Raw genomic sequence first — 24252 nt, forward strand, 5'->3', positions numbered from 1 at the left:
TTAACCTTTCAGTTCAAGTAGGCAGCCTGAAATCACAGGATATTTGAGGAATATATGTAACATAAAAGATAAAAAACAAATAAAAGTTAGTTTAAAAAATATATTTTAAGTAGAGATGTATAAATATCTCCACATGGGGAGTGAACCCACGTGGCTCAGTTGGGCGTCACCCTACAAAGCGAAAGGTCTCCGGCTGGACTGCCAGTCAGGACACAGGCCTGGGTCGCAGGTTCGTTTCCCTAGTCAGGGTGCGTATGAGAGGCAACTGATCCATGTTTCTCTCTCACATCGATATTTCTTTCCCTCTCTCCCTTTCTTCCCCCTTCTCTAAAAATAAATAGAGGGGAGGAAGGGGGGGAGGGGGGGAGGAAGCGGGGGGGAAGACCCTAAATTTCTGCTAGGCCAATTCAACTATTTTAATATTTTTATGTTATCATCTGTTTTTTAAATCCCCACCGGAGGATATCTTTATTGATTTTAGAGAGAGAGGAAGGTGAGAGGAGAGGAGAGCAGAGAGAGAGTGTGCACACCACCAATCGCGTGCCTTCCACACACACCCTGATGGGGATTCGAACCTGTAGTCTTTTGGTGCATGGAACAATGCTCCAATCAACTGAGCCACTTGGCCAAGGTCGTTTTTTTTTTGTTTTTTTTTAAGATTTTGTTTACTTACTTTTTAGAGAGAGAAGGAGGGAGAAAGAGAGGGAGAGGAACATCAACTGGTTGCCTTCCGTACGCACCTCGACTGGGACCAAACCCGCAACCCAGGCACATGCCCTCCCTGACCAGGAGTTAAACCAGCAACCTTTCGCTTTGCGAAATGATGCCCAACCACCTGAGCCACACTAGTCAGGTCCCAGCCAGGGCTATTATTATCCACTTTTTAAAGTGGCTCTCACCAATAAAGCTTGAATATCTTTGCTTTACAAAGAACTAAAATATTTCAGATAAGATTATAGACCCCTCTTACCTCATCCAAACCACGGCTTATACCACATTTCTGGGTCCATTTACCCACACTCCTGTGTGTGAGGTGCTTGAACAGCAAATTTCAAATGAGATGCCTATTGTTACCAAATTCAACAAACTGCAAGGATGCTCTCAAATGGTTAGACAACTTGTAAAAATGGTTACAACTTGTAGAGTCAGTTGAAAAGCTTAATTTCCTAAACTACACCCTGAGCTCCAAACAGGACAAGAAAAGACCTGAAAGACCACTTACTGTGATAGTTCCTGGAGCTGACTCCGATGAACTCACAGAGCTTTGGTATGCAACCCTGTTATGCACAGAACTCGGGTCATAGGAGGAAGACGTTGTTACTGGACTAGTGGAGCTCAGGGATGAGCTGGTCAGACTGGAGGAGGTAATGACTGAAGTTGTATAGGTAGAGTTCTGTACTGCACTGGTCATTGGTAGAGAAGTATTCAAAGAATCACTGCAAAGAATAAAAGGTATGAGACATAAATTTGTGTCAATTTCCATGGCTTCATGACATAGAACTATTTTGTCACTTTGTCATACTCTAAATTAAATAAATGTGTATACAACCACAAGTTTATACTACTGCATTCTTTAAAGTTATTAACAATGCAATGAAGATTCAAAACAATCCCCAGTCCAACTCCTCCCTCCAAAAAAGACCAACCTAATTTAATTAACACAAGGGGAGAGCTTTAAGATTTAAGGAATCCAGATGCCTTGAAACCAACTTTAGAAAGGGAACCCAAGCAAATATCAGGTTTGGGCTTTGGAAAGTGGGAAGATTAATTAACGTAATAAAATCTAAAATCTGGGCTTCTCTATTTATAAAATATTCCACTGAAGGAAAGTAAGTGTTGGCAAGATGTGAAAAACTGCACTCCTCAGAGATCACCGCCTTGAAATATAAAATACAGCAGCCACTGGGGGAAATGCTCGATGCTTCCTCAAATGGTTAAATGTAAGTTACCATATAACCCAGCAATTCCTAGTTATATACCCAATGAACCAAAAGAACTCAAAACCTGTAACTGAATGTTCTTAGCAACATGATTAATCCTAGCCAAAACGAGGGAATCCGCATGTCAGTCAACGATGAATGAATGTGGTACGTGTGCACAATAAAGTATTACTGGTAAACAAAGTGCATACACGCTACAACACAGATGAATCTTGACAACACTATGCTAAGCAAAATAAGTCAGTGGCAAACAGCCATAAATTCCATGATTCTAGGTATAGGAAACATCCAGAATAGGCAGACCCAGAGACAGATTACTGGTTGCCAGAGGATGAGGGGAGGGGGAATTGGGAGTAGCTGCTAATAGGCACAGGGTTGCTTTATAGGATGATGAAAGGAAAATTTCCAGGTTAGGTACTGGTGATTTCATAGGGCTGCACAAACCCACTACTATAAGGTATACTGTCTGTCTCCACCAGGTGATTTCATAAACTCTATTTACCTTTCAAACAAAAGACTTACGTCAGTCAAAACCACAGAAGTGGGGAGTTATATATACCTTAAAGACTTCGAATATAAGCTGATGGGAATCTGGTTACTGTTTTCACTGCTTGCAGCTGATCCAAATTCAGAGAGAGAAGACTCTGATCCGAATTCCAAGGCGCCAAACTGAACATTCAATCCTGTGACATCTGCTGAGCCAGGCATTTCCACCGCAGATGCTGGGGTCTGTAAAGCAAAGCCACCATGTCAGGAAGAGAAGGCATGGATGCCAAGTCCCGAAGGCCTACACCAGAGCCAAGGGAGTGCTGGGCTCCTAGGGCACACCTGGCAAGCCTGAGGAACAAGGAAAGAAAGGCAAAAAGGAAGGAAAAGGAATTGCATTTTTAAAAAAGAGTTAGAAGGGAAAACAGCAAAGAAAACCCAAAATTTAGCAGAATGGTCTGTATGACCAACTGCTTCCTTAGAGCGGTAAGGGGGAGAGGGGCTGTGGTTATGGATGAGTTGAAGGAGGAGAACTCCTTAAAGCATTATCTGGCCAAAGACCCACTCATCCTCCACCCATGGGACACAGCCTCACACACACAGGACCATCACATTCTGTGAGCCAGACCCTCTCATTTCAGTCAGTCTCTTTCTCGCAGTACAAACCCATTCCCTCTAATGTTAGCCTAGTCACTCAGAAACAGCCAATTCCCCATAAAGCAGTAAGCTAATATGTTTGAAAAATAGTATGTATATCCAGTTTCTCGGACTTGCTAATATAACACTTAAGCTAAACATTAAAATACCGCATTTTGCTGTGTATAATGTGCTCCTGTGTATAATCCACATCTGTGTTTTATGCACATTATACACAAGATTATTATACCCTTGGTATGCAATAATTATACCCATGTATAATACTCATCCTCTTTTTCCCTCTAAAAATTTGGGCAAAAAAGTGCACATTATATACAGCAAAATATGGTACATCCACCTTGGGACTGTGACTTCACAATAGGAAACCCACCTTAGAAGCTGGAGGTATCCGCCGCTTAGTGAGTTTGATGTGTTTAGGCTGAGATTGGTGGGCAGACACAGCAATGTTTTCAACAGTCAGGCTGGGAAGCTGCAAGAGTTTGTTCACAGTGGAGGTGCTGTCTCTGGGTGCTGACTCTCGGAGTTTTACCTGGGGAGGGAAGGACTCCAACCCAGGAGGAGGACCAGTGACTGTCTGAGTCTGGTGCTGCTGTCGCTGGCTCAACTGGCTAAGAACTGGGGATGGTTCAGGCTGAGATTTAAAGTCTAGGAAATATGTAAAGAGGGGGTAAAAGAAAAAGAGAAGAAGCAACAATCAATTATTTGACACATGAGCTTACACCACCCTCTTCCATCATCACTGGCAGTAAAGAGTTACAGTCATCACTAGTTTCTGCCACCTGTCTTCTAGCTGAATCCCATCAGTGTTCTCTGGAAAGGCGTGCACGCTCAAGCGTGCGTAAGGAATGTACAGGGATAGTCAAAAGCAGGTTTATAGATGAGTACACAAAAGACAATTTGTTCTATTGTTATTATTGTAGCCCAGTTTGTACTACAACTGTGACCCCATTTTAAATTACATTTTATTGACTATGCTATTACAGTTGTTTTGATTTTTTCCCCTTTGTCCCCTTCCACCCAGAACCCCTCACTCCCTCAGGCAATTCCCATACCATTGTTTATGTCCATGGATCACGCATACAGGTTCTTTGGCTCCTGCATTTCTTATACTGTACTTTACATCCCTATGGCTATTCTGTAACTATTTGTACTTCTTAATCCCCTCACCTCTTCCTTCATTCTCCCACATCCCCCTCCCATCAGGCAACTATCAAAATGCTCTCCGTATCCATGATTCTGTCTCAGTTCTTCCTGTTTGCTTAGTTTGCTTTGTAGAATCAGTTGTTGACAAATATTTATTTATTGCCATTTTATTGTTCATAGCTTTGATCTTCCTTTTCTTAGTAAGTCCTTTTAACGTTTCATATAATAATGGTTTGGTGATGAACTCCTTTAGTTTTTTCTTGTCTAGGAAGCTCTTTCTCTCCCTTCGATACTAAATGCTCTCTATGCTTTGTAGACCAATCTTGGCTGTAGGTCCCTGCTTTTCATGACATGAATATTTCTTCATAATCCCTTCTAGCCTGCAAAGTTTCTTTTGTGAAATCAGCTGATAGTTTTATGGGAACTCCCCTCTAAGCAACTACTTTTCTCTTCTTGCTTTTAAGACTCTCTTTATCTTTAACTCTGGCCTTTTAATAATAATGTGCCTTGGACTGGGCCTCTCTGCATCCATCATAATTGGGACTCTCTGTGCTTGTTAAGATTTGCATGTCTATTTCCTTCACCAAATTAGGGATTTCTTTCACTATTTTCTCAGATAGGTTTCCAATTTCTTGCTCTTTCTCTTCTCCTTCTGGCACCCCTATGATGGAAATGCTGGAACACCTGCAGTTGTCCCAGAGACTCTTTGTACTATCCTCATTTTTTCTGGATTATTTTTTCTGCTTGTTGTTCTGCCTGGTAGTTTTTTGCTTCCTTATGTTCCAAATCATTGATTGGATTCTCAGTTTCATCCACTCCACTGTTGCTTCCCTGTCCATTGTTCTTTATTACAATTAGTGTATTCTTTGTTTCTGACTGGGTCGTTTTAATGCTGCTGAGGTCCTCACTAAGTTCCTTGAGCATCCTTATAAACAGTGTTTCTGAACTCTGCATCTGATAGATTGCTTATCTCCATTTTGTTTAGTTCTTTTTCTGGAGTTTTGATCTGTTCTTTCATCTGGGCCACGTTTCTTTGTCTCCTCATTTTGGCAGCCTCCTTGTGTTTGTTTCTATGTGTTAGGTAGAGCTGCTTTTGACTCCATATCTTGGTAGTGTGGCCTAATGAAGTAGGTGTCCTGTAGGGTCCAGTGTCACAGCCTCCCCTATCACCCAAGCTGGGTAATGAGGTGCACCCTTTGTGTGGGCTGAGGACACCCTCTTCTTGTGGTTGAACCTTGGTGGCTGTTGGCAGATCAGTGGGAAGAATTTCCCCAGGCCAGTCAGCTGCAGGGCCTGGCTGTGACTACTGACCACCAACCTCCATCCTCTGTGGAGGATCAGCTGTACAAGGGGCAGGGTGGTGATGCTCCCGTGTGGTCTGTAGCTGTCCATTGGATGTACTGGCCCTGGATGCATGGGTTTCCCTGGTGGTACAGGCCCAGGTCAGCCCCCAACTGTGTTCTCCCCAGGGCCACTCTGCATGAGCTATAAAACAGTCTGAGTTGTGCTGGGCTTGGAGATTCCCAGATGAAGCCAAGGTATGAATCTAGGTTGGCTGTTGCTAGTGCCAGAACTGGGACTACTTCACAAGAGGTATGGGGGCTAGGGGCTTGCTTAGTCTGGCAATTGCTTACTTGATAGAATTTAGGAAGCTGTGAGACATGAGACAAGACCAGCCTTCATATGGAAAAGTCATGGTTAACAGTTTGGTTGGGCCCATAAGGTGAGTGGGACAGAGTCTTGGGGATCTCAAGGGCAGGGCAAACAGTGTTAACTAGGTTGATGGAGTCTCAGATATGACACTGGCCCACTGCCTCTGTGGTTCCTTGGGGTGAGGGCTCAGAAAATGGACAATGGCCTCTGCCCACCTTTCTGCCTAGAAGAAAGCTGTTCTCTCGCTCCCACTTTGATGTCAGACACTTCAGTTCCTCCCTTTATACCACCCGTACCTTTCAAGCTGCTAACTGTGGTACTGGAGCTGAGAGAAAACTTGAATAATTCTGTGTGTGGGGGTTCTTTACAGGGAACTGCTTGGGACTCAGCAGTTTTTTCTACTGACTCAATCCGCACTGGTTTTCGCAGCCAGAAGTTACGGGGACTTATCTTCCTGGCACAGAAACCCTGGGACTGGGGTCCTGGTGTATGACTAGGATTTCCTGCTCCTGAGATATCCCTCGCAGATTTTTATTCACCCCAGGTAGATGTGGCACCAGCCTGTTCCATGCCTCCACCCCTCCTACTAGTCTGGATGGATGTGGTTCCTTTAATTCCCCAGTTGTCAGACTTCCACTGAATGTGATATCTGACAGTTCTGAGTGATGGTGGTTCTATATTTTCATTATAATTTTGATGTGGTTGTGTGAGGAGGTGAGCAATGTTTACCTATGCTGCCATGTTGACCGGAAGTCTCTAAACCTAATTTTGACTAGTTTGTGGGTAAGGTTACCATGGAATGGGTATATGCATCTGGCCTTTAGCTAACAGAGAATTATATTTTGTTGCTTTATGGATTTTCTACTAAACTTTTGAAAATTATTTTACTAATTTTTTCCACTAAGTAACATATGTAGTATTATAAAATTCAAAAGGTACAAAAATGTATATGATGATTACCAATCACCCTTCCACCCTGTTCCCAGATTCACTCCACAGAGGCAGGCAGTGGGTTCACTTTCTTGAATATCTTTACAGACAGTATTTCAATACACAAAATATATAGACAAAGACACACCACTTCCTGTCTATCTATCTATCTTGCTTCCTCACAAACCATTCATGTGTCAGAGAATGTTTCATATTAATGGAATAAAGAGCTACCAACACTTCATTTTTATGGCCACACAGTAATCCAGTGTACATAGGTATCACATTCTAAAACTAGAGCTATATTAATGGACTTTTAGGTCTATTAATAGCAATATCTTGCTGTGGAAAACAATGTTGCGATAACTATATTTAAGACATTTTGCTCAAGTGTAAGTATACCTACAAGAAATCAGTTGCTGGATAGGTTCAAAAAACGACTATATTTTAAACAATAACAAACACTTTAAAAGTCCTATCCATAGTGAGAACACATCCTTTTTTACATTCCAAACTTTCGTCCTTCTTAGTTTGACAGGTGAAAAATAGTATAAAAGATTCTAAACAAAATGATCTAAGTTAAGCGTCACTGATACAGTTAAGTGTTCTTGGCCTACTAACTTGCTATGTCCATACCTCTTTAACCATTTTTAACTTATTTTTGGTCTCCATGAATTTTAGTTATTCTTTATATTAAGGAAGTTATGATCACTTTATCTGTGATATGATTTTCAAATATTATTTTCAAAATGTGTCTCTCCTGCCCTGGTTGGTGTAGCTCAGTGGATTGAGCGCAGGCTGTGAACCAAAGTGTCACAGATTCGATTCCCAGTCAGGGTACATGCCTGGGTTGCAGGCCATGACCCCCAGCAACTGCACACTGATGTTTCTCTCTCTCTCTCTCCCCGCTTCCCTCTCTAAAAATAAGTAAATAAAATCTTAAAAAAAAAAAGATTAAAAAAAATTGTCTCTCCTTTGATTTGTTTATGGTGTTTCCTGTCATATTTAGAAAAGTCCACCTCACACATGGATATATCAAAATCTTCCTGTTTTTCTCTACTACTGTTCTAGATTCACTCTTTATGTTTAAATATTTGAACCAGTGGCACTATGGTGTAGAGTGGATGTCAGGGATCCAACTTCACCTTTCAGCCAGATAGCCAACAGCAATAAACACCTTCTCACCACTGATTTGAAATGTTACCTCTATCCATCTTTTTCTGCAAAAGGCCAGGGAGTAAATTATTTTAGGCTTTAAAAGCTATCTGTTAGCAACTATTCAAATCTGCCTTTGTAGACTGAATGTAGTTATAGACAATATGTAAATGGCTGTGGCTGTGTTCAATAAAACTGTATTTACAAAAACAGGTAGCAGATTGAGCTGAAGGATTACCAACCTATGACTTAGTGTATTTCCATGCTAGATGAATTTATTTTGGGATTTAACATTATAGGCACCTACAAAAAAAGATAGACTTTTTAAAAGAATATATAAATGGCATCCTTAAATATAAAACCTCATTATCTCTTAGTAAGTATGGTGGAAAAAATTAACATAGGAGGTCTATAGCTGCCAAGAAATGTTGGCTTGTGCCCTGGCCGGTGTGGCTTACTTAGGTGGTTGGGCAGGTCGCAGGTTCCGTTCCCAGTCAGGGCACATGCCTGGGTTACGGGTTCAGGACCCAGATGGGGGCATGCAAAAGGCAGCCAATCGATGTTTCTCTCTCACATGCATGATTCTCTTCCTCTCTTTCTCCCTCCTTTCCCCTCTCTCTAGAATCAATAAAAGGAAAAAAAAACTTAAAAAGAAAAAAGTAACGCTAGCTTGCAAGATTAGCCCTTGGCTAGTGTCTGAGAACACAGAATTTTTGTATGTTCTAGGGAAAGAGTGCCAACTCTAACCACTAAAGGTGACTCCGTGCCTTGAATACTTGTACAACATGGTTTACACTGAACACTTGCTTTCCCCTTCTAGGAGTTTTGGTGTGTACTAGGCAGAGGGTGCCTAAAAAACCAACCCCATGAAAAAACCTTGGGCACTGAGTCTCTAGTGAATTTCCTTGGTAGGCATCACTTCAAACCTGGGAACAGTCTCAGGTACTTCCACAACAGTAAGCCATTTCATTCAGTAGAGAAATGTGCTTCCATGTCACTTGATATGCCCTAAACATGAACCAGTCCACACAACCAACTCTATGTTTAATGTAACCCCCTGCTAGTCCTTAATACAGTGTGATGTGTGTTGGTGGAAAATGGCAGTTTAAAGATTTTTTAAAAATCCTCACTGAGGACATGTTTATTGATTTTAGCGAGAGAAGAAGGGGGAAGAGGGCAAGAGAGAGAGAAACACTGATGTGAAAGAGAAACATTGATCAGTTGCCTCCCGTAAGTGCCCCGACGAGAAATCAGACCGACAACCTAGGTATGTGCCCTGACCATGGATCAAACTCACAACCTTTTGTTCTACAGGATGACACCCCAACCACCTGAGCCACTTGGACAAGGCAGGAAATGGTAGTTTAATGTCACAAAACTTATGTAAGTAGAATTTAGAAAACCTCCAACTTACACGTGTTGCCTTTAATGTACAAACCACAGGTGGTAAGGCTGAACCAAAGCATAGTGGATACATGTAAACGTTAGAATGAGAAAGCAACGTAGTCGGTGTGATTTAAAATGTTTTCCATAGTCCACCTTCTGCCACCACCTTTTTCTAATACAGCTCAGAAAATTCTGTGTTTCCTTATACTTACATGCCTTTAACATGCTTTTGCACATCTCTCCAAGGTAGGACCTACTACTACTAGTAACAAATAAATGCAGGTATATTTATTTACACAATACAAATCTGACTGATTTAATTCAGAAACTTTGTGAAATTCTACTAAAAATAAAAACCTCTCTGGAAAAATTCCACATCAGTGTTCACAAGTCAACAGCCTCTGCTGATGTTTAGGTTGTGAACAACCACAGAAACTGTACACTTACCAAAATGGCTAAGAACTGAGGACTGGGTAGCTGAGGGCTTGAGGTCCCAAGAAGAAGTGGTTGTGGGGGGGCTCGTACTGTTCTGCTGTGAACTTTGGGTGGTGGTAAACTGGCCCAAACTTGGAGGTTTCAATTGGTCCAAAATCTGGGAGCTGGTGACGTTTGCCAGTTTTGAAGATGTAAGCTCTCCAAATCCTGAGCCCAGGACGGATGACTTTAAAGGGAAAGAAAACAGAAATCCTAAACAATACAGAATTTCTAACCCAAGCTTTAAAACATGCCAAGTATTTTCACAAGAATTTTAAAAACTATGATCCAGAAAATGTGAATTAGTAAGACTTATATGAATAAATACAAGATGAAAATATTACTATGCAATAAGATCTGACTAAATAAATCCAGCAAGACTTCCCGATTTTGATATGAAGTTAATGGAAAAGGAAACATATTCCCTAGATTTTAAGAATTGGGTATTTTTAAAAAGTGATGTCACAGATTCACAAACAAAATACTACTTTTTAAACTAAGGAGGAATGTCATGAATTAAACAGCAAACACAAGCTTATAAAACAAAAATAGTGTGTTCTTTTTTTAAATGCATGGAACAGTAATCATCTTTAATGATTAGACTAGGTTTGGTCACAAAAAGATCAGCCATGAGGTCTGTAAGATTAAATGCAGGTCACAGCACTTACTTAAAACGTCAGTATTCCAAAATCTGACACAGGAGGTATTTGTATACTGAGCAAATACCCTGCACACTGCTGTGTTTATTTCAAGTTGTTCGATGCCTAAGAATACAAAATACATTCCACAAGCAAGCACACAAAAGACAACGTGACGTTTCCCCTGCCTGTCTGTCCTGTGACGTCAGATATGAGGACCTCAGGAAAATTAAAGCCTATGACTAGTGAACATAATGGTAGATCCACTGCTTTTTTACACTATCAAAATCATTCAGTTTCTGAAAAGACAAGTACTTTGTCAAAAATAACTTTCAAAACCACCTAAAACAGAAGGTCAAAAACAGAAATGATTTGCACTCCCTCAAGAGGCCAGATCTAGGAAACTGAAATAACTATTTGTTATCAATATCCAAGGGCACAGGGAGTCCTAGTTGTTGTTCAAAGGAAATCCAAATCCTCCAATGTTAGGGAAACTTTAGGTTGTGAGCCGTTATTACACATTAATCATGGAATCTGCTCCTATTAGAACAGTTGTGCTCACATTACTTATCATATTCCAAATTCTTGGCTCATGCTACCCATTACACTTCTCTTTCATTGCCACAAATCTGCCAAAACCGAGCTCAAGCCCACTCGTGCGATGAAAGCTTCTCGAATGATGCCTTCACTCTTCATCTTTCCCTACCTAATCTCTATCCTGTATCAGCTAGTTTTATAAAACACACTTTCTGTGTGCCATACAACACAAAGAAATCCCCGCCTCAATGAAGCGCCGGCAAAGGATCTCTTAATCCCACCTATACATTTCAATCAGCTTTAAAAATGTGTGTATTGGTACACGTGTGTGCATGCACTCACATATACACACCACACACAGTGCCCAATTTCCAAGCCCAAAAACTCTGTCTGGCATTATTTCACTGTTATCATTATTACTGTTGTTATTTACTGAAGTTCCCCATTGATTATACAAGCATGGTAGGGTTGAGAACTACTGCTCTAATACATCACACAAAAAATTCTTACCAGTTTCTCAAGGTGTTGCTTATGACAGAAACAACACACCTGAAGGTCACTGTAAACAAACAAAAAAACCTCAGGTCCTATCTGCTCTCGGCTAAGCCTGGCTAGGATTCCAGCAGGTCAGCAAGGACAGGACTTCAGTACACCAGGAGCAGATGGAAAAGCAGAGGAGCAGAGGGCACAGTGGCTCAACCAAAACTGAGTGCTAGGTACTATTAGGCCTCCCAAAGCAGAGAGGGCACTAGGGCTTGGACTCTCCATCCCACTTTAAGCACTGACACCCTCTCACGAACCATCTTCAATAACACTAAAAATGCCAAGTATATTCCACCTTGGCTGGTGAGGCTCGGTGGTTTGAGCACCAGCCTTCAAACCAAAGGGTCACCGGTTTGATTCCTAGTCAGGGCACATGCCTGGGTTGCAGGCCAGGTCCCCAGTGGGGGGGGGGGGCACATGAGAGGCAACCACACATTGATGTTTCTCTCCCCCTCTTTCTCCCTTCCTTCCCTTCTCTCTAAAAATAAATAAGTAAAATGTTGTTTAAAAAATGCCAAGTATATTCCAAGCCAGATATACTTGACATAACATGCCTGTAGAATAGAATATAGCAATGAAAAGTGTGCATATTGAATTCTACATTTTATTAGGGTACAGCAAATGGCTCTGAGTCAGGTAAAAGGAAAAGACTGCATCATATTCATAAGAAATTCTGTTTCTCCACTGTAGATTTCAGGTAAAACACGGCAAAAATGAATCAAAATAATTATCATTAGTAAAAGCTGTGGATCTATGTGTATGGTCCTTCTAACCTCCCTTCTGCCAACTCATCACTGTCTACAGTTGGACAGGGAAGGCACTTCCCTTCCCCATTCTGCAGCTACGTCTTCTACATTCTATGCTTGCAGAGCCTCTACTTCCATCAGCCTAGCCTCACACCCTTCACTAAAAATTTCTTAACTTCTTTCTAATGGGAGCTTAACTCTCACGGGGAGTCAAGAGTCATATATGCAGCAGCAGATGACACTGTTTCAATGAAAACACATCCAAATTATAAGGGTCCTCACTACATAGTGTGGCCTTTAAGAAAAGTGCACTAAGTTTATGGAATAACAAAGTAAATAAAAATACAAAAAAAAGTAAGCACCTAGGCAGACTTGGAAAGAATGGTTTCTAAATAATTTTAGCAAGACAATATTGACAAACATTTACATTTAAGTTAATTGGAAAATAAAAATTTTAACATCTTAAGTATAGAAACTGGCCTTTAAACAAAATCCATGAAAAAATCATTAGTAAGAATGCCTGAATGATTATGACCAAAAAGATTTCAACTTTAAGAAGGAGTATTTTTATCTTTGTCCAGAAAACTCAGAGTAGTTGAATTCCACATGGAATCATCAGATATGTGCTTGGAAATGAACACATCATTGTTTTCTGGACTGAGATGTGCTGTAGAAATTTTCTGTATTTAGAAAATAGTTATAAGACACGTGTCATCCTAGCATACAGTTGCTCATGGCACATTCCTTGAAATTCCACGGTGAAATGAAAGTGAGTTACCAGACTCTGAGGAGAATAGGAGTTGACAGCAGTGGAACTGCCAGTCCCTGGTGCCATCTGATTGTTGTGCTGAGAATTTGTGAAGACAAGGGCCTGGCCGAAGCCCTGCTGTTGGGAGGTTTCAAAGGAGCTGACTTCTGAGACTTGATTGGAAGGAACGGGCTTCTGGAGCAAGGCTACCAGATCAATGCTAAGCAGACAAAAAGCAAATGAAGAACAAGTCATAAATAAATCTTACCAACAAATGAATTTGAGAAGTGAATCAATATAAAGTAAATTCATGCCAAAAATTACTTAAGTAAGGAAAACCTTTGGAAACTGGAGTTTAGGGGAAGCCAAAAGGAGTGCATCAATCACACACACACACAAAGCATATGAAGCCACAGAGATTGAGGCAGGGCACTGCAGAGAAGAAAAATGAAAAGGTGCACTGTGATATTTCCACAGAAATGAAACAGTGACAACTAATTTGAAAAGCTAGATCAATTGAGTAAACTTAAATAAGTTTCTAAAGTTTGGCTTGCTTCCTTTAGGATATTTTACTCCTTTTAGTACTTGGAACCAGTGCCTCAAACTTTCCTAAAGCAGAGTGAATCCATATTGTGGGGGAATGAGGATAACAGATAGGAGACCATTCAAGGAATTTCATATTTATCATAAATGTCCCTGTAAGTTCTGTACACTATACAATAACATATTTAAGTTCATATAAATCTCATATATATTTCTCCCTTAAATCTTCAGTGAAGAGTGCACAATACACTAACACACTCTGTTAAATACAACTCTTGTGACGCCCTAGAAACAGATATTCCAATTTGAGAACCTTGGCCTAAAAACCTGAAAGCATGAGGAAGAAATGATCTCCAGATATATATACTACCTGACATGTGAGTGAGCTACTAACTCTTCTCCACAGGACCTACAAGGTGTACAGAATTACCTAACATGATAATTTGCTCCATTAAAATCTTTCAAAGGCCAGTTTCCAGTCGGTCTCCTGACTGTAACTTTCACAATGCAAGTAATGCAGATTCTAAAAGGTAAAATAATTCAAGACACATTCCTGATACAGAGCAAAATTCCTGGACCTGAGTTCCTCTACCTATACACTACTACTCTGACTTTCCCATGACCAGGCTGAAGTCCCAGACTAGTATTTTGGATCCAAGATCATGTTCTGGCTTATGGGATACTTCAAGAATACAAACTCAGCTTAATTATATTATATATGACTCATCCCAAAACAGTTGTATTACAACAAGAACAGAGCAAGTTCTATTTCAAAAGACTGATGAGATATATATGCATAAAAAATGCTACAACAATGTCTTCTGAAAAATAATCATGAAAAGAGTCCACTTCATATTTTTTAAAAGATGAAAAGAATACTACCAAATTCACTGAGTAATGAATTCAATCAAGAAGTTATATCCACTTAACAAGAAATTCTTAGCAATTCACAAAACAACATATTGCAGGACATAACGTTTAATCATTTTTATTTCCCTGCAACAAAATCTTATAACCATATCATTTAGCATGAGATCGAGCATGTTAGATTCAAAACTGTCTTCAATTCTCAGGCGTGAGACATATCAGGGTTTTCATCCTTCTGGGTCACTGTACTTTCAAAGTACAATGAAAAGCTTTTAGAGTTATTGTAAAAACTAGGATGTAATTTAGTTCTGTACAAATTCTACCAACATCTCTATTACCCACAAAGTTCCTTCTTTTTCTGTAATCTATGAGACAACTGGATTAAAACTAGTAGAACCCATAAAAAATGAGAAGTCTGTACCAGCCTGAGAAGATCTAAATTAATAGTATTATATGAGGAAACCAAAACAAAGTTTGTGTTAGGTTCATCTGTCAAAAAACAAGTTTACAAAAGTAAAAAAATATTATTACATAGGTTTAACATAATCTCCCCCTCAAGCGGTAGCAAAACACAAATATTCTAATTCATCAGTAGATACAACCTATTAGGAAATGATGGAGGCTCTGTCAGCTTACTAGGTAGGTTTGGGATAAAACAAAGTCTAAGAAAGTAAGGGAAAAAACCCCAGAGAGATTCAAGAAAAGGGAAAAATAATCAAGAGACCTAAGAACCAGAACAATTTTCCTGAGGCAAAATATTTCAACTGTAACAAACAAAAGACGGCAAAAGGTATTTACCTTTGTCCAGGTGTGACATGATTCTCTGGTGGAACAGATGAGGCAGTAAATACTTTTGTTTCAGAAAGCTGTATGAAAGGGATACAAAAAATCTATTAATCTTATTTTATATAACATAAAACCAAAAATGTATCAAGTCCTTAAACATTTTTAGTCACCAGTACTCTTATTACAGTTCACCAGAAAGATGGTCAGTCCAAAGGAAAGAAAATACACAGGTGATCATGACACGGGACTGTGTTCACTGAAAATAATTTTAGATTGGTAAGCCAGCACACAGTAGGACTTCAGGGAACACAGAGAAGCAAAGTCACACCAGGTTCAAGTCCCAGTCTATTAGACGTTGTAGAAAATGAGAATACCAATAAAACCACTGCCATGAATGCCAAAAAGGACTATGGAGATTTGAAAAGGCAAAATAATCTATGCTTTCGTTCCTCAGACAGATGGCTTAAGTATTTCTTTTATTAGTAATCTCTAAGTAAAAGGTTTCCTGTTTTTTTAAAAATAATTTTATAGTGGTATGAAACATAAAACAAACAGCAAAAATTCAACCTGAAATGTTAAATGAGTTTTGTCACATGTACTCCCACGAACCCATCACCAAATCAAGACAGTGAACACACCTGTTTCTACCCAAAAAGTGTGCTGCGATCCCGGAGTAATCAATCCCTCCCACCACTCACCTTCACCCCCAGGCAACAACCAATCTGCTTTCTGTCACTACAGATTAGGCTGTATTTTCTGGAATTTGAAGCAGATTTTTAAAATTCATTCTTTTTTGGCTTCTTTCACTCAAAATAATCACTCCAAGACTCATGCATTTTGTTTTAATGCACTTTTAAGGCACACAGCATAAAATTTTTTGAAACTTCAATAAACAGTATTGAAAGGTAGTTTCTTTTAAACATTTTCAGAGTAGGGCATGGACTTTAAAAGCTAGTAAATGTTGATCTAATAAGACAATAAACTAATGATAATGCTATTCAAAGACTGTTATAACTGTTTTTTAATAATCAATATGTTTTTGTGATTATGCTATTACAATTGTCCTGATTTTCCCTTTGCCACCCCCTACCCAGCACGAGGCAATCCCCCCACCTTTATTCATGACCGTGGGTCACAGGTGTAAGTTCTTTAGCTACTCTGTTTCCTACACTGCACTTTATAGCCCCATGACTATTCTGTAACTACCTATTTGTACTTCTTAATCCCCTCACCTCTTCACCCCTTCTCCACCTCCCCCTTCTCATCTGGCAACCTACCAGTAACTCTTTTCTTTTGCCTTTTAAAAGTCTCTTATCTTTAACTTTGGCCTTTTAATAATAATGTGCCTTGGACTGGGCCTCTCTGCATCCATCATAATTGGGACTCTCTGTGCTTGTTAAGATTTGCATGTGTATTTCCTTCACCAAATTAGGGATGTTTTCTTTCACTATTTTTTTCAGATAGATTTCCAATTTCTTGCTCTTTCTCTTCTCCTTCTGGCACCCCTATGATGGAAATGCTGGAACACCTGCAGTTGTCCCAGAGGCTCTTTGTACTATCCTCATTTTTTGGATTATTTTTTCTTCTTCTTGTTCTGCGTGATAGTTTTTTGCTTCCTTATGTTCCAAATCATTGATTGGATTCTCAGTTTCATCCACTCCACTGTTGCTTTCCTGTCAATTATTCTTTATTACAATTAGTGTATTCTTTGTTTCTGACTGGGTCGTTTTAATGCTGCTGAGGTCCTCACTAAGTTCCTTGAGCATCCTTATAAACAGTGTTTCTGAACTCTGCATCTGATAGATTGCTTATCTCCATTTTGTTTAGTTCTTTTTTCTGGAGTTTTGATCTGTTCTTTCATCTGGGCCACGTTTCTTTGTCTCCTCATTTTGGCAGCCTCCTTGTGTTTGTTTCTATGTGTTAGGTAGAGCTGCTTTTGACTCCATATCTTGGTAGTGTGGCCAAATGAAGTAGGTGTCCTGTAGGGTCCAGTGTCACAGCCTCCCCTATCACCCAAGCTGGGTAATGAGGTGCACCCTTTGTGTGGGCTGAGGACACCCTCTTCTTGTGGTTGAACCTTGGTGGCTGTTGGCAGATCAGTGGGAGGAATTTCCCCAGGCCAGTCAGCTGCAGGGCCTGGCTGTGACTACTGACCACCAACCTCCATCCTCTGTGGAGGATCAGCTGTACAAGGGGCAGGGTGGTGATGCTCCCATGTGGTCTGTAGCTGTCCACTGGATGCATTGGCCCTTGGGTTTCCTGGGTGGCGCAGGCCAAGTTCAGCCCTCACCTGTGTTTTTCCCAGGGTACCCTGCATGAGCTACCCTGCAAAGCAGTCTGAGATGACTGCTACTTGTGCTGGTCTTGGAGAGTCCCAGGTGAAGATAAGCTGTGACTCTAATCTGGCTGCCACTAAGGCTCCCTGAAGCCAGCTGTTGCTTGTTTGATAGGATTTAGGACCCAAAACCAGCTATTCTGATGGGAAAGTAGCTTGGGTGGGCTCCTAAACTAGATGGGCTCCTAAATTGTGTAGGGTAGAGTCTCTGTGGATCTCCAAAGTGAGTCACACCGTGTTAGCCAGGTTGATCGTGTCTCAGATACGGGACCAGCCTACGAGCTTTTTGTGGGGAGGGCTCAGCAAACGAACAATGGCCTTGGCTCGTCCCAATGCCAGATACTTCAGTCCTTCCTTGTACAACACTGGTGACCTTCCAGCTGCCACCCCAGTGCTGGAGCTCAGGAGGAGCGAGACTGAGTAGGTCATTCCATGTGTGGGCTCCCCAAGAGGAACTGCTTAGGGCTCCAGCAGCCTCCTCCACTAACTCAATCCCCACTGGTTTTCACAGCCAGAAGTTGTGGGGACTTATCTTCCCTGCACTGGAATCCTGGGCTGGGGGTCCTGGTGTGGGTCTGGGACTCCTTGCTGCCAAGATATTCCTCTCAAATTTTTATCCACGTGGATATGAAACCAGCCGATTCTGCATCTGCACCCCTCCTACCAGTCTGGATGGATGTAGTTTCTTCAATTCTGTAGCTACCGGGCTTCCATTCAACCATCACTCTTACGTTCATGAGTGATGGTTGTTCTGTATTGTAGTTTTAATTTTGATGTGGTAGTGCGAAAAGGTGAGCCATGTCTGCCTACATTACCATCTTGACCAGAAGCTGACTGTTTTAATTCTTATCATTTCTAAATGTCTCAAAACTCTGACGTGCTATATAAAATCAGATTTCCTCTGACACTAATATTCAGGCAGAGCCAGGAGATGGTAAAAAGTGCTAACTGATTAGTATTTCAACAAGAAGGGCTTAATGATGAATCTGTTTGAAGGTAGTAACCCTAAGAGTCCCAAGTAACCCATTTTTGCCTAAAGAATCTTAAAATCTAAATAGAGTTAAGACAGAGAAGCAAAACAAGAGTAATTCTTTTCTTTTTCAATGAAAAGTAATGAAGGAGTAGATCTAAATTCTTCAAAAATATTAAGTTTGAGCTAAATAAGAACCACAGAAATCACTGACATCTATCTAACCCTGGTACAATACAGAAAATGAATTGTTTCCTTCTTACCTTTTTAAAAAAATATCCTCACCCTAGGACATTTTTTTCATTGCTGAGAGAGAAACATCTATTGGCTGCCTTCGCATATGAACCCCAACGAGGGACTGAACCCATAACCTAGGCAGGTACTCTAACTAGGAATCAAACCTGTGACCTTCTGATCCACAGAACGACACCTGAACCAACTGAGCCACACCGGCCAGGGCTTCTTTGCTTTTTTAAAGAAGAGGGATGGAAAGGGAAAAGTGAACAGTTATCATTCTAAGCTCTAGAAGGAATTTAGGATTTGCATTTTAGACTACTCTCCTTTCAGTCCCCATAACTTTGTATCATCTCAGAAAACTTTCAGATTGTTTAAAGTACTGAGAAATCAAAATGGCCTAATTCTCTATGCTAATTCTTTCCAGTAACTATAAATTTCATTATGATAAAATGTACCTAGGCAGCATGGGGTCTGGCTGCTTGTCCCCAGAATACGTAAAACACAAAGATTTGTGGGGAAGTAGGTTTTTATTATAGGGTGCCCAGACTGAGGGGGCTGGAGCATTCCTGCTCCAAGCCAACCAAACCAACCTCTCTGCAAAACACAGAGAACCAGCCACCCTCAGGAAGACTGAAGTCCAAATCCATATCCATAAGTTACCCATTGTTTATCTGGAGCCCAAGGTTATTAGTCAACTGGGTCTCCATCTCTATAGCTCCAAGCTCTTTCTTTCTCTGGCCAGAGTCGTTATCGCCTCATAGCAGCTCTCTCTCTCAGGGTCTGGGGTGCACACTCAGATTACTCCACACAATCATGCAGGGGAAGCTCCATCTGCAAGGAACTTCCCAGCTCATGCCTCTGTGTGCTGCTCTCAGGGTGAGAAAATGAAAGCAGTCCGGGACCCGTATACTGTCCTGCAGTGGGTCATAGTGTCCCAAGGGCTGATGCCTGCCACGGCAAGCATCCCAGTGTGGCACCCTGCCTCCAGGAGCTGACTTCCAACAATGTGGGTCAAAATCCTGAGTAATCCTGGCATTTGCCACTCCAACCTGCACAGGGCAAAGCAAGAGTGAGGCTTCTGCCTGCTTTTAGTTTAAAAGTCCTCTCCCAAAATCCCATGTGTGCCAGAAGGCAGTGGGAGTGTCCACCTTTTCAAACAATGAGGGCTAATGTCAGCTGTTTCGCTTTTCCCCTCATCCAGCAACCATGTTGCATAAGGGGGCAAAAGTCTTGAATCATGCATGGTCTGTACAAGCTCCCTTCTGCTGAGTCACAAGCCGCTTCTCTGCCTCGGGCAATCTCCCTCCTCCAGCAACCCCTCTGCTTTTAATCTTCAATTCCACCTTGAGGTTTTCTCCCCACACCTTGCCCTCTCTCACTGTTTTGGTCTGATCACTCTATTACAGAAAATGTGCTCTATACAGCAGAATATTTCTGTATGTATGTACATCTGAACTGCTTGTTAGCTGAACTGCTTGTTTCTGATCCATAGAATAACTTTGTGAGTTAGGCAGGCCAACTACTATACTACTACTCATTATATTGATAAAAACAGGAGGCTTGAAGAAAAGAAAGAAAACTGAAGGCTCAGATAGGAAAGATGCCTCATCTAATGTCAAAACGTCAACCCAAGTAGGTCTGAATACATTCCTTTTTGCCTTCTAATCTTATACTGATTTTCTAACTGGCCTATGACCCAGACAACAGCAATGGAATATAGAGCCTAGAACACTTTTTGCTCCCAACAAACTCACAGCAAAATTTCTAGTAACACAAAGCATTTAAAAGTAGAATGGCTTTGTTTGAAATCAGCCCTCTGACACCCTGGCTGGGTAGTTCAGTTGGTTAGAGCAACATCCCAATACGCCAAGGTTGCAGGTTTGATCCCTGGTCAGGGAACATAAATCAACCAATGAATGCATAAGTACAACAACAACACTGATGTCTGACTCTCTCCCTTCCTCTCTTTCTAAAATCAATTAAAAAAAAACAAAAAAGAAAGAAGCCCTCTGACTTTGTCTTATCACTGACATCACAAAGTATGGGCCTGAGTCATAACTTGTGTGGCTCAGTAGGTTGGGCATTGTCTTGCAAACCAAAAGGTCGCCAATTTGATTCCCAATGAGGGCTCATATGTGGGATTATAGGCCAGGTCCCCGACTGGGGGCATGCAAGGGGCAACCAACTGATGCTTCTTTCACCCATCGTTATTTCTGTCCATCTCTTTCTCCCTCCACTGAATCAAATAAGCACTCTTACAGATGACAGAGAACCTGGTGACATTATATCCTAAGGACTTATGGTTAGATGTGGAAGAAATGAAAGTATGGGCACAAGCCCTGCCTGGTGTGACTCAGTGGGTTAGGCACTGTCCTGCAAACAGAAAGGTTTCTGGTTCATTCCCCAGTCAAGGCACATGCCTGTACTGCAGGCCAGCTCCCTGGTTGGGGGTGTGCAAGAGGCAACCAATCAATGCTTATCTTCCTATCTTTTCCCCTCTCTCTAAAAATAAATAAAATCTTTAAAAGAAAAAAAAAGAAAGTATATCCTAAGGCTTCTAAATTCCAATTAAATGAACATATCTAGCCTCCTCCTTCCTCATGCCTACCAAGCTCACTCCCTAAGAAGCCAAATACGATTAATACTGCTAAAAAACAAAAAAAGGAAAGAAAGCGTAAGAGGTTTCATGTTGAATAAAATCACCGTTTAAATACTTTTGCATACAAAATGGGACAAGGGAAAAATCATCTAAAACAAACAAACAAAAAACAACAAAATGAAAAAATAACCCAAAATCTCTAAGTCTGAATCAATTTATGTGACTTTGAAGTTGAGGACTTACAACCCCTTTATGTTCTCCCTCCCAATGTGTGATGTGTGCTGTAATTCTCTATCATGTACACATATCTGTTCTGGCCCTTGGGAGTCAAACAAAAATGGTATAAAATATGATACAGGGCTTGGTCAGTTCAGTTACCTTGTCTTTTTTGAGTTAAGTATTTTTTATCAAAGAGTATCTTACACAGAACCCAGAACTTAGAGATCAACAGTACCCAAAAGCTAATGCAGTATACTCAAAAATGGCTGTGGAATAAATGAATACCCGAAACAGAGCCAGTCTAGTTGAAAGGGGAAGAATTAGCCCTAAAACCAGAATGACTTATTCAGATTAATTTCAACTGTCACCCAAACATAGACTCTCCCCATTAATGACAGTATTATTAAAGAATAATTAATAGTTCACAGGCCAGGGCAAGAGCATCAGTTGGTTATCAGGTCAAACAAAACAAAGAGAGACTAAAAAATGATTTTGGTTCTATTTAACACCTGGTTAATTTTTAAGGAGAGACTTTAAAACCAAGTTTCTTAAAAATCTCCAAAAACCAACTTCCTTCCATCTGCCAAAAACCAAAAAAACAAACAAACAAACATGGTAATCACAGATGGCTGAAAAGTAGCCATTAACAGCCAGCCATAGATATATCAGACTCTCATCAAAATACACACACCCCTACCAGAAACCAGAAGACACAGGGGTCTGATCTGGTAAACACTTACATCTTCAGTCCAATCTTCTGTTGTCCACTCTTCCACAGAATTCTTCCAGGCCCCTGTTGACAACAGTCACAGCTTATACCACAAAGTCAAATACTGTTTTATTCTAAATGATTCTCTATCGTGTACTGCACAAGATATATCCTGTGTCTCACTAGCAATTTAGTCTACAATCCAAGAACTACAGGACGCTTAAGCTACTCTCAATAAAATCCATCATGTTTCAAATGCAACTTAGCTAGATACTATCCATGTAAACTCAAAACAATGTCTAAAATTGATTCTACTTCAGTGTAGACGATACCCAGGCAATTCTGCCATGAGTAAGAAAGTATAGGCACAAGTTCTGATTGGTGTGGATCAGTGGGCTGGGCGTCGGCCTGCAAACCGAAAGGTCACCAGTTCAATTCCCAGTGAAGGCACATGCATGGGTTGCATGCCAGGTCCCCAGATGGGGCACGCGAGAGGCAACTGATCGATGTTTCTCTTCCTCTTTCTCCCTCCCTTCTCCTCTCTCTAAATATCTTTTTTTAAAAAAAATATGGGCAGAATACAAATATACATGTTAAACAATGAGGTCATTCTTTATATATAAAGTACAGAACAAAATTCAATGAAGGCAGGTCTGCCATGAACCCTTTCACATGGATCACCAAATTATCACGGGGGGGGGACCCCCAAAAAACCAGAATTTATAAAAAATTGTATTTATTCTTATATGTTTAAACATCAGTCACCTTCAAAGTACTCTCCATTTGATGCAATATTCCTATTGAGACTTTCTTCCTACTGCTTGAAACAGTTTTTGAACTCATTGATTTTGATGCCTTTTAGTGCTTCTGCCATTTTGTTTTACCTCTTTCACATCCGCAAAACATTTCCCTTTAAGGACTCTTTTCATCCGGGGAAACAAAAAAAAATCACTCAGGGCAAGATTGGGTGAATAGGGAGGGTGGGGCACAGGAAGATGCTATTTTTAGTCAAAAACTGCCGAAGACTCAGCACAGCGTAGACAGGTGCGCTTTTTAAACTGCCCATCATGAAATGGGCAACACATCGAGAGCTCAGACTCTCACAACAATGCCAGCTGGTGGTAACTGATACGGATGGGTCCTAGAACACTCACCTAGCAGGAGAAGCCTATACTACAAGGGGCCCACCCTCCAGAAAATAATTTGTTGGTTTTTTTGGGGGGGGCTGTATTTCCATAAGCCTCCTTTACATAAGTACTGGCTCCACTGTATGGTTTCCTAATTGGTCTCCAGCGAAGCTGAACATTAGTCCTGCTCACATGAAATCTGGTGCTGTAACTCCTGAAGAGCAGATACAGAGGACATGCTCAAACAGCACTTAAAAGAATAATCACCTATACAACAAGTAAGTGATTTAAAGAAAAGTATTGATATTAAAAAATGCTGACTTTTGTATTTAAGAGATCCTGTATAAGTTTGGGCCCACTATTTTAAAGCATACATGCAAACACGCAACCAGAGAAAATGGTTTCAAAATAAAATACACCAAATTATTTACTGTAAGCACCCTCTAGAAGTGGAACTGTGAATGTTTTCAGTTCCCTCAATGGGAAGAAATGAGTCGAGCATCTGACCTTCAATGAGGTTTGTGTGTGAAAAGAAGAGAAGAGAAGGAGGGGTATATTCCTGAGGAAAAAAGGCAGGTGACCAGTTCTAATTTCCTGGGAATCAGGTCAGTAACCCAATAACAAACCACCTCCTAAGAAATCTGATGGTATTACCCCAGAAGAGAGTCCTTTTTAGAATGCTTTCAACAGGATGTCCCTAATTTTAGATTGGTTATGACAAACAAATATAGAATCTATGGATTTATGGAGCATGGCTCCTGTTAAAATATCACCTAAGATGTAGGTATAAAAGGGAGATATTTCAAACCTGAAAACATGATCCC

The 24252-nt window shown here is 40.7% G+C and overlaps 1 protein-coding gene and 1 non-coding gene across 3 annotated transcripts in view; both read right to left on the reverse strand.

Annotated features, from left to right (window-relative positions):
• UBAP2 (ubiquitin associated protein 2) overlaps positions 1-24252 on the reverse strand; it is a 126696-nt gene that overhangs the window by 16688 nt on the left and 85756 nt on the right. For both annotated transcript variants that reach the window (XM_045840498.1, XM_045840497.1), the window contains exons 9-15: positions 22333-22385; positions 15245-15312; positions 13067-13256; positions 9798-10011; positions 3454-3728; positions 2500-2669; positions 1223-1436 (exon numbers count right to left, since the gene is read on the reverse strand). In XM_045840498.1, the coding sequence (XP_045696454.1) occupies positions 1223-1436; positions 2500-2669; positions 3454-3728; positions 9798-10011; positions 13067-13256; positions 15245-15312; positions 22333-22385 (1184 nt within the window). The remainder of the gene's footprint in view (positions 1-1222; positions 1437-2499; positions 2670-3453; positions 3729-9797; positions 10012-13066; positions 13257-15244; positions 15313-22332; positions 22386-24252) is intronic.
• On the reverse strand, positions 12864-12946 carry LOC123820314. The gene has a single exon (XR_006785944.1). It is a non-coding gene; the product is annotated as a small nucleolar RNA SNORD121A (small nucleolar RNA).

Source organism: Phyllostomus hastatus, unplaced genomic scaffold (assembly GCF_019186645.2).
Source record: "Phyllostomus hastatus isolate PE091 unplaced genomic scaffold, TTU_PhHast_1.1 phas_contig_34, whole genome shotgun sequence".
Classification (NCBI taxonomy): domain Eukaryota; kingdom Metazoa; phylum Chordata; class Mammalia; order Chiroptera; family Phyllostomidae; genus Phyllostomus; species Phyllostomus hastatus.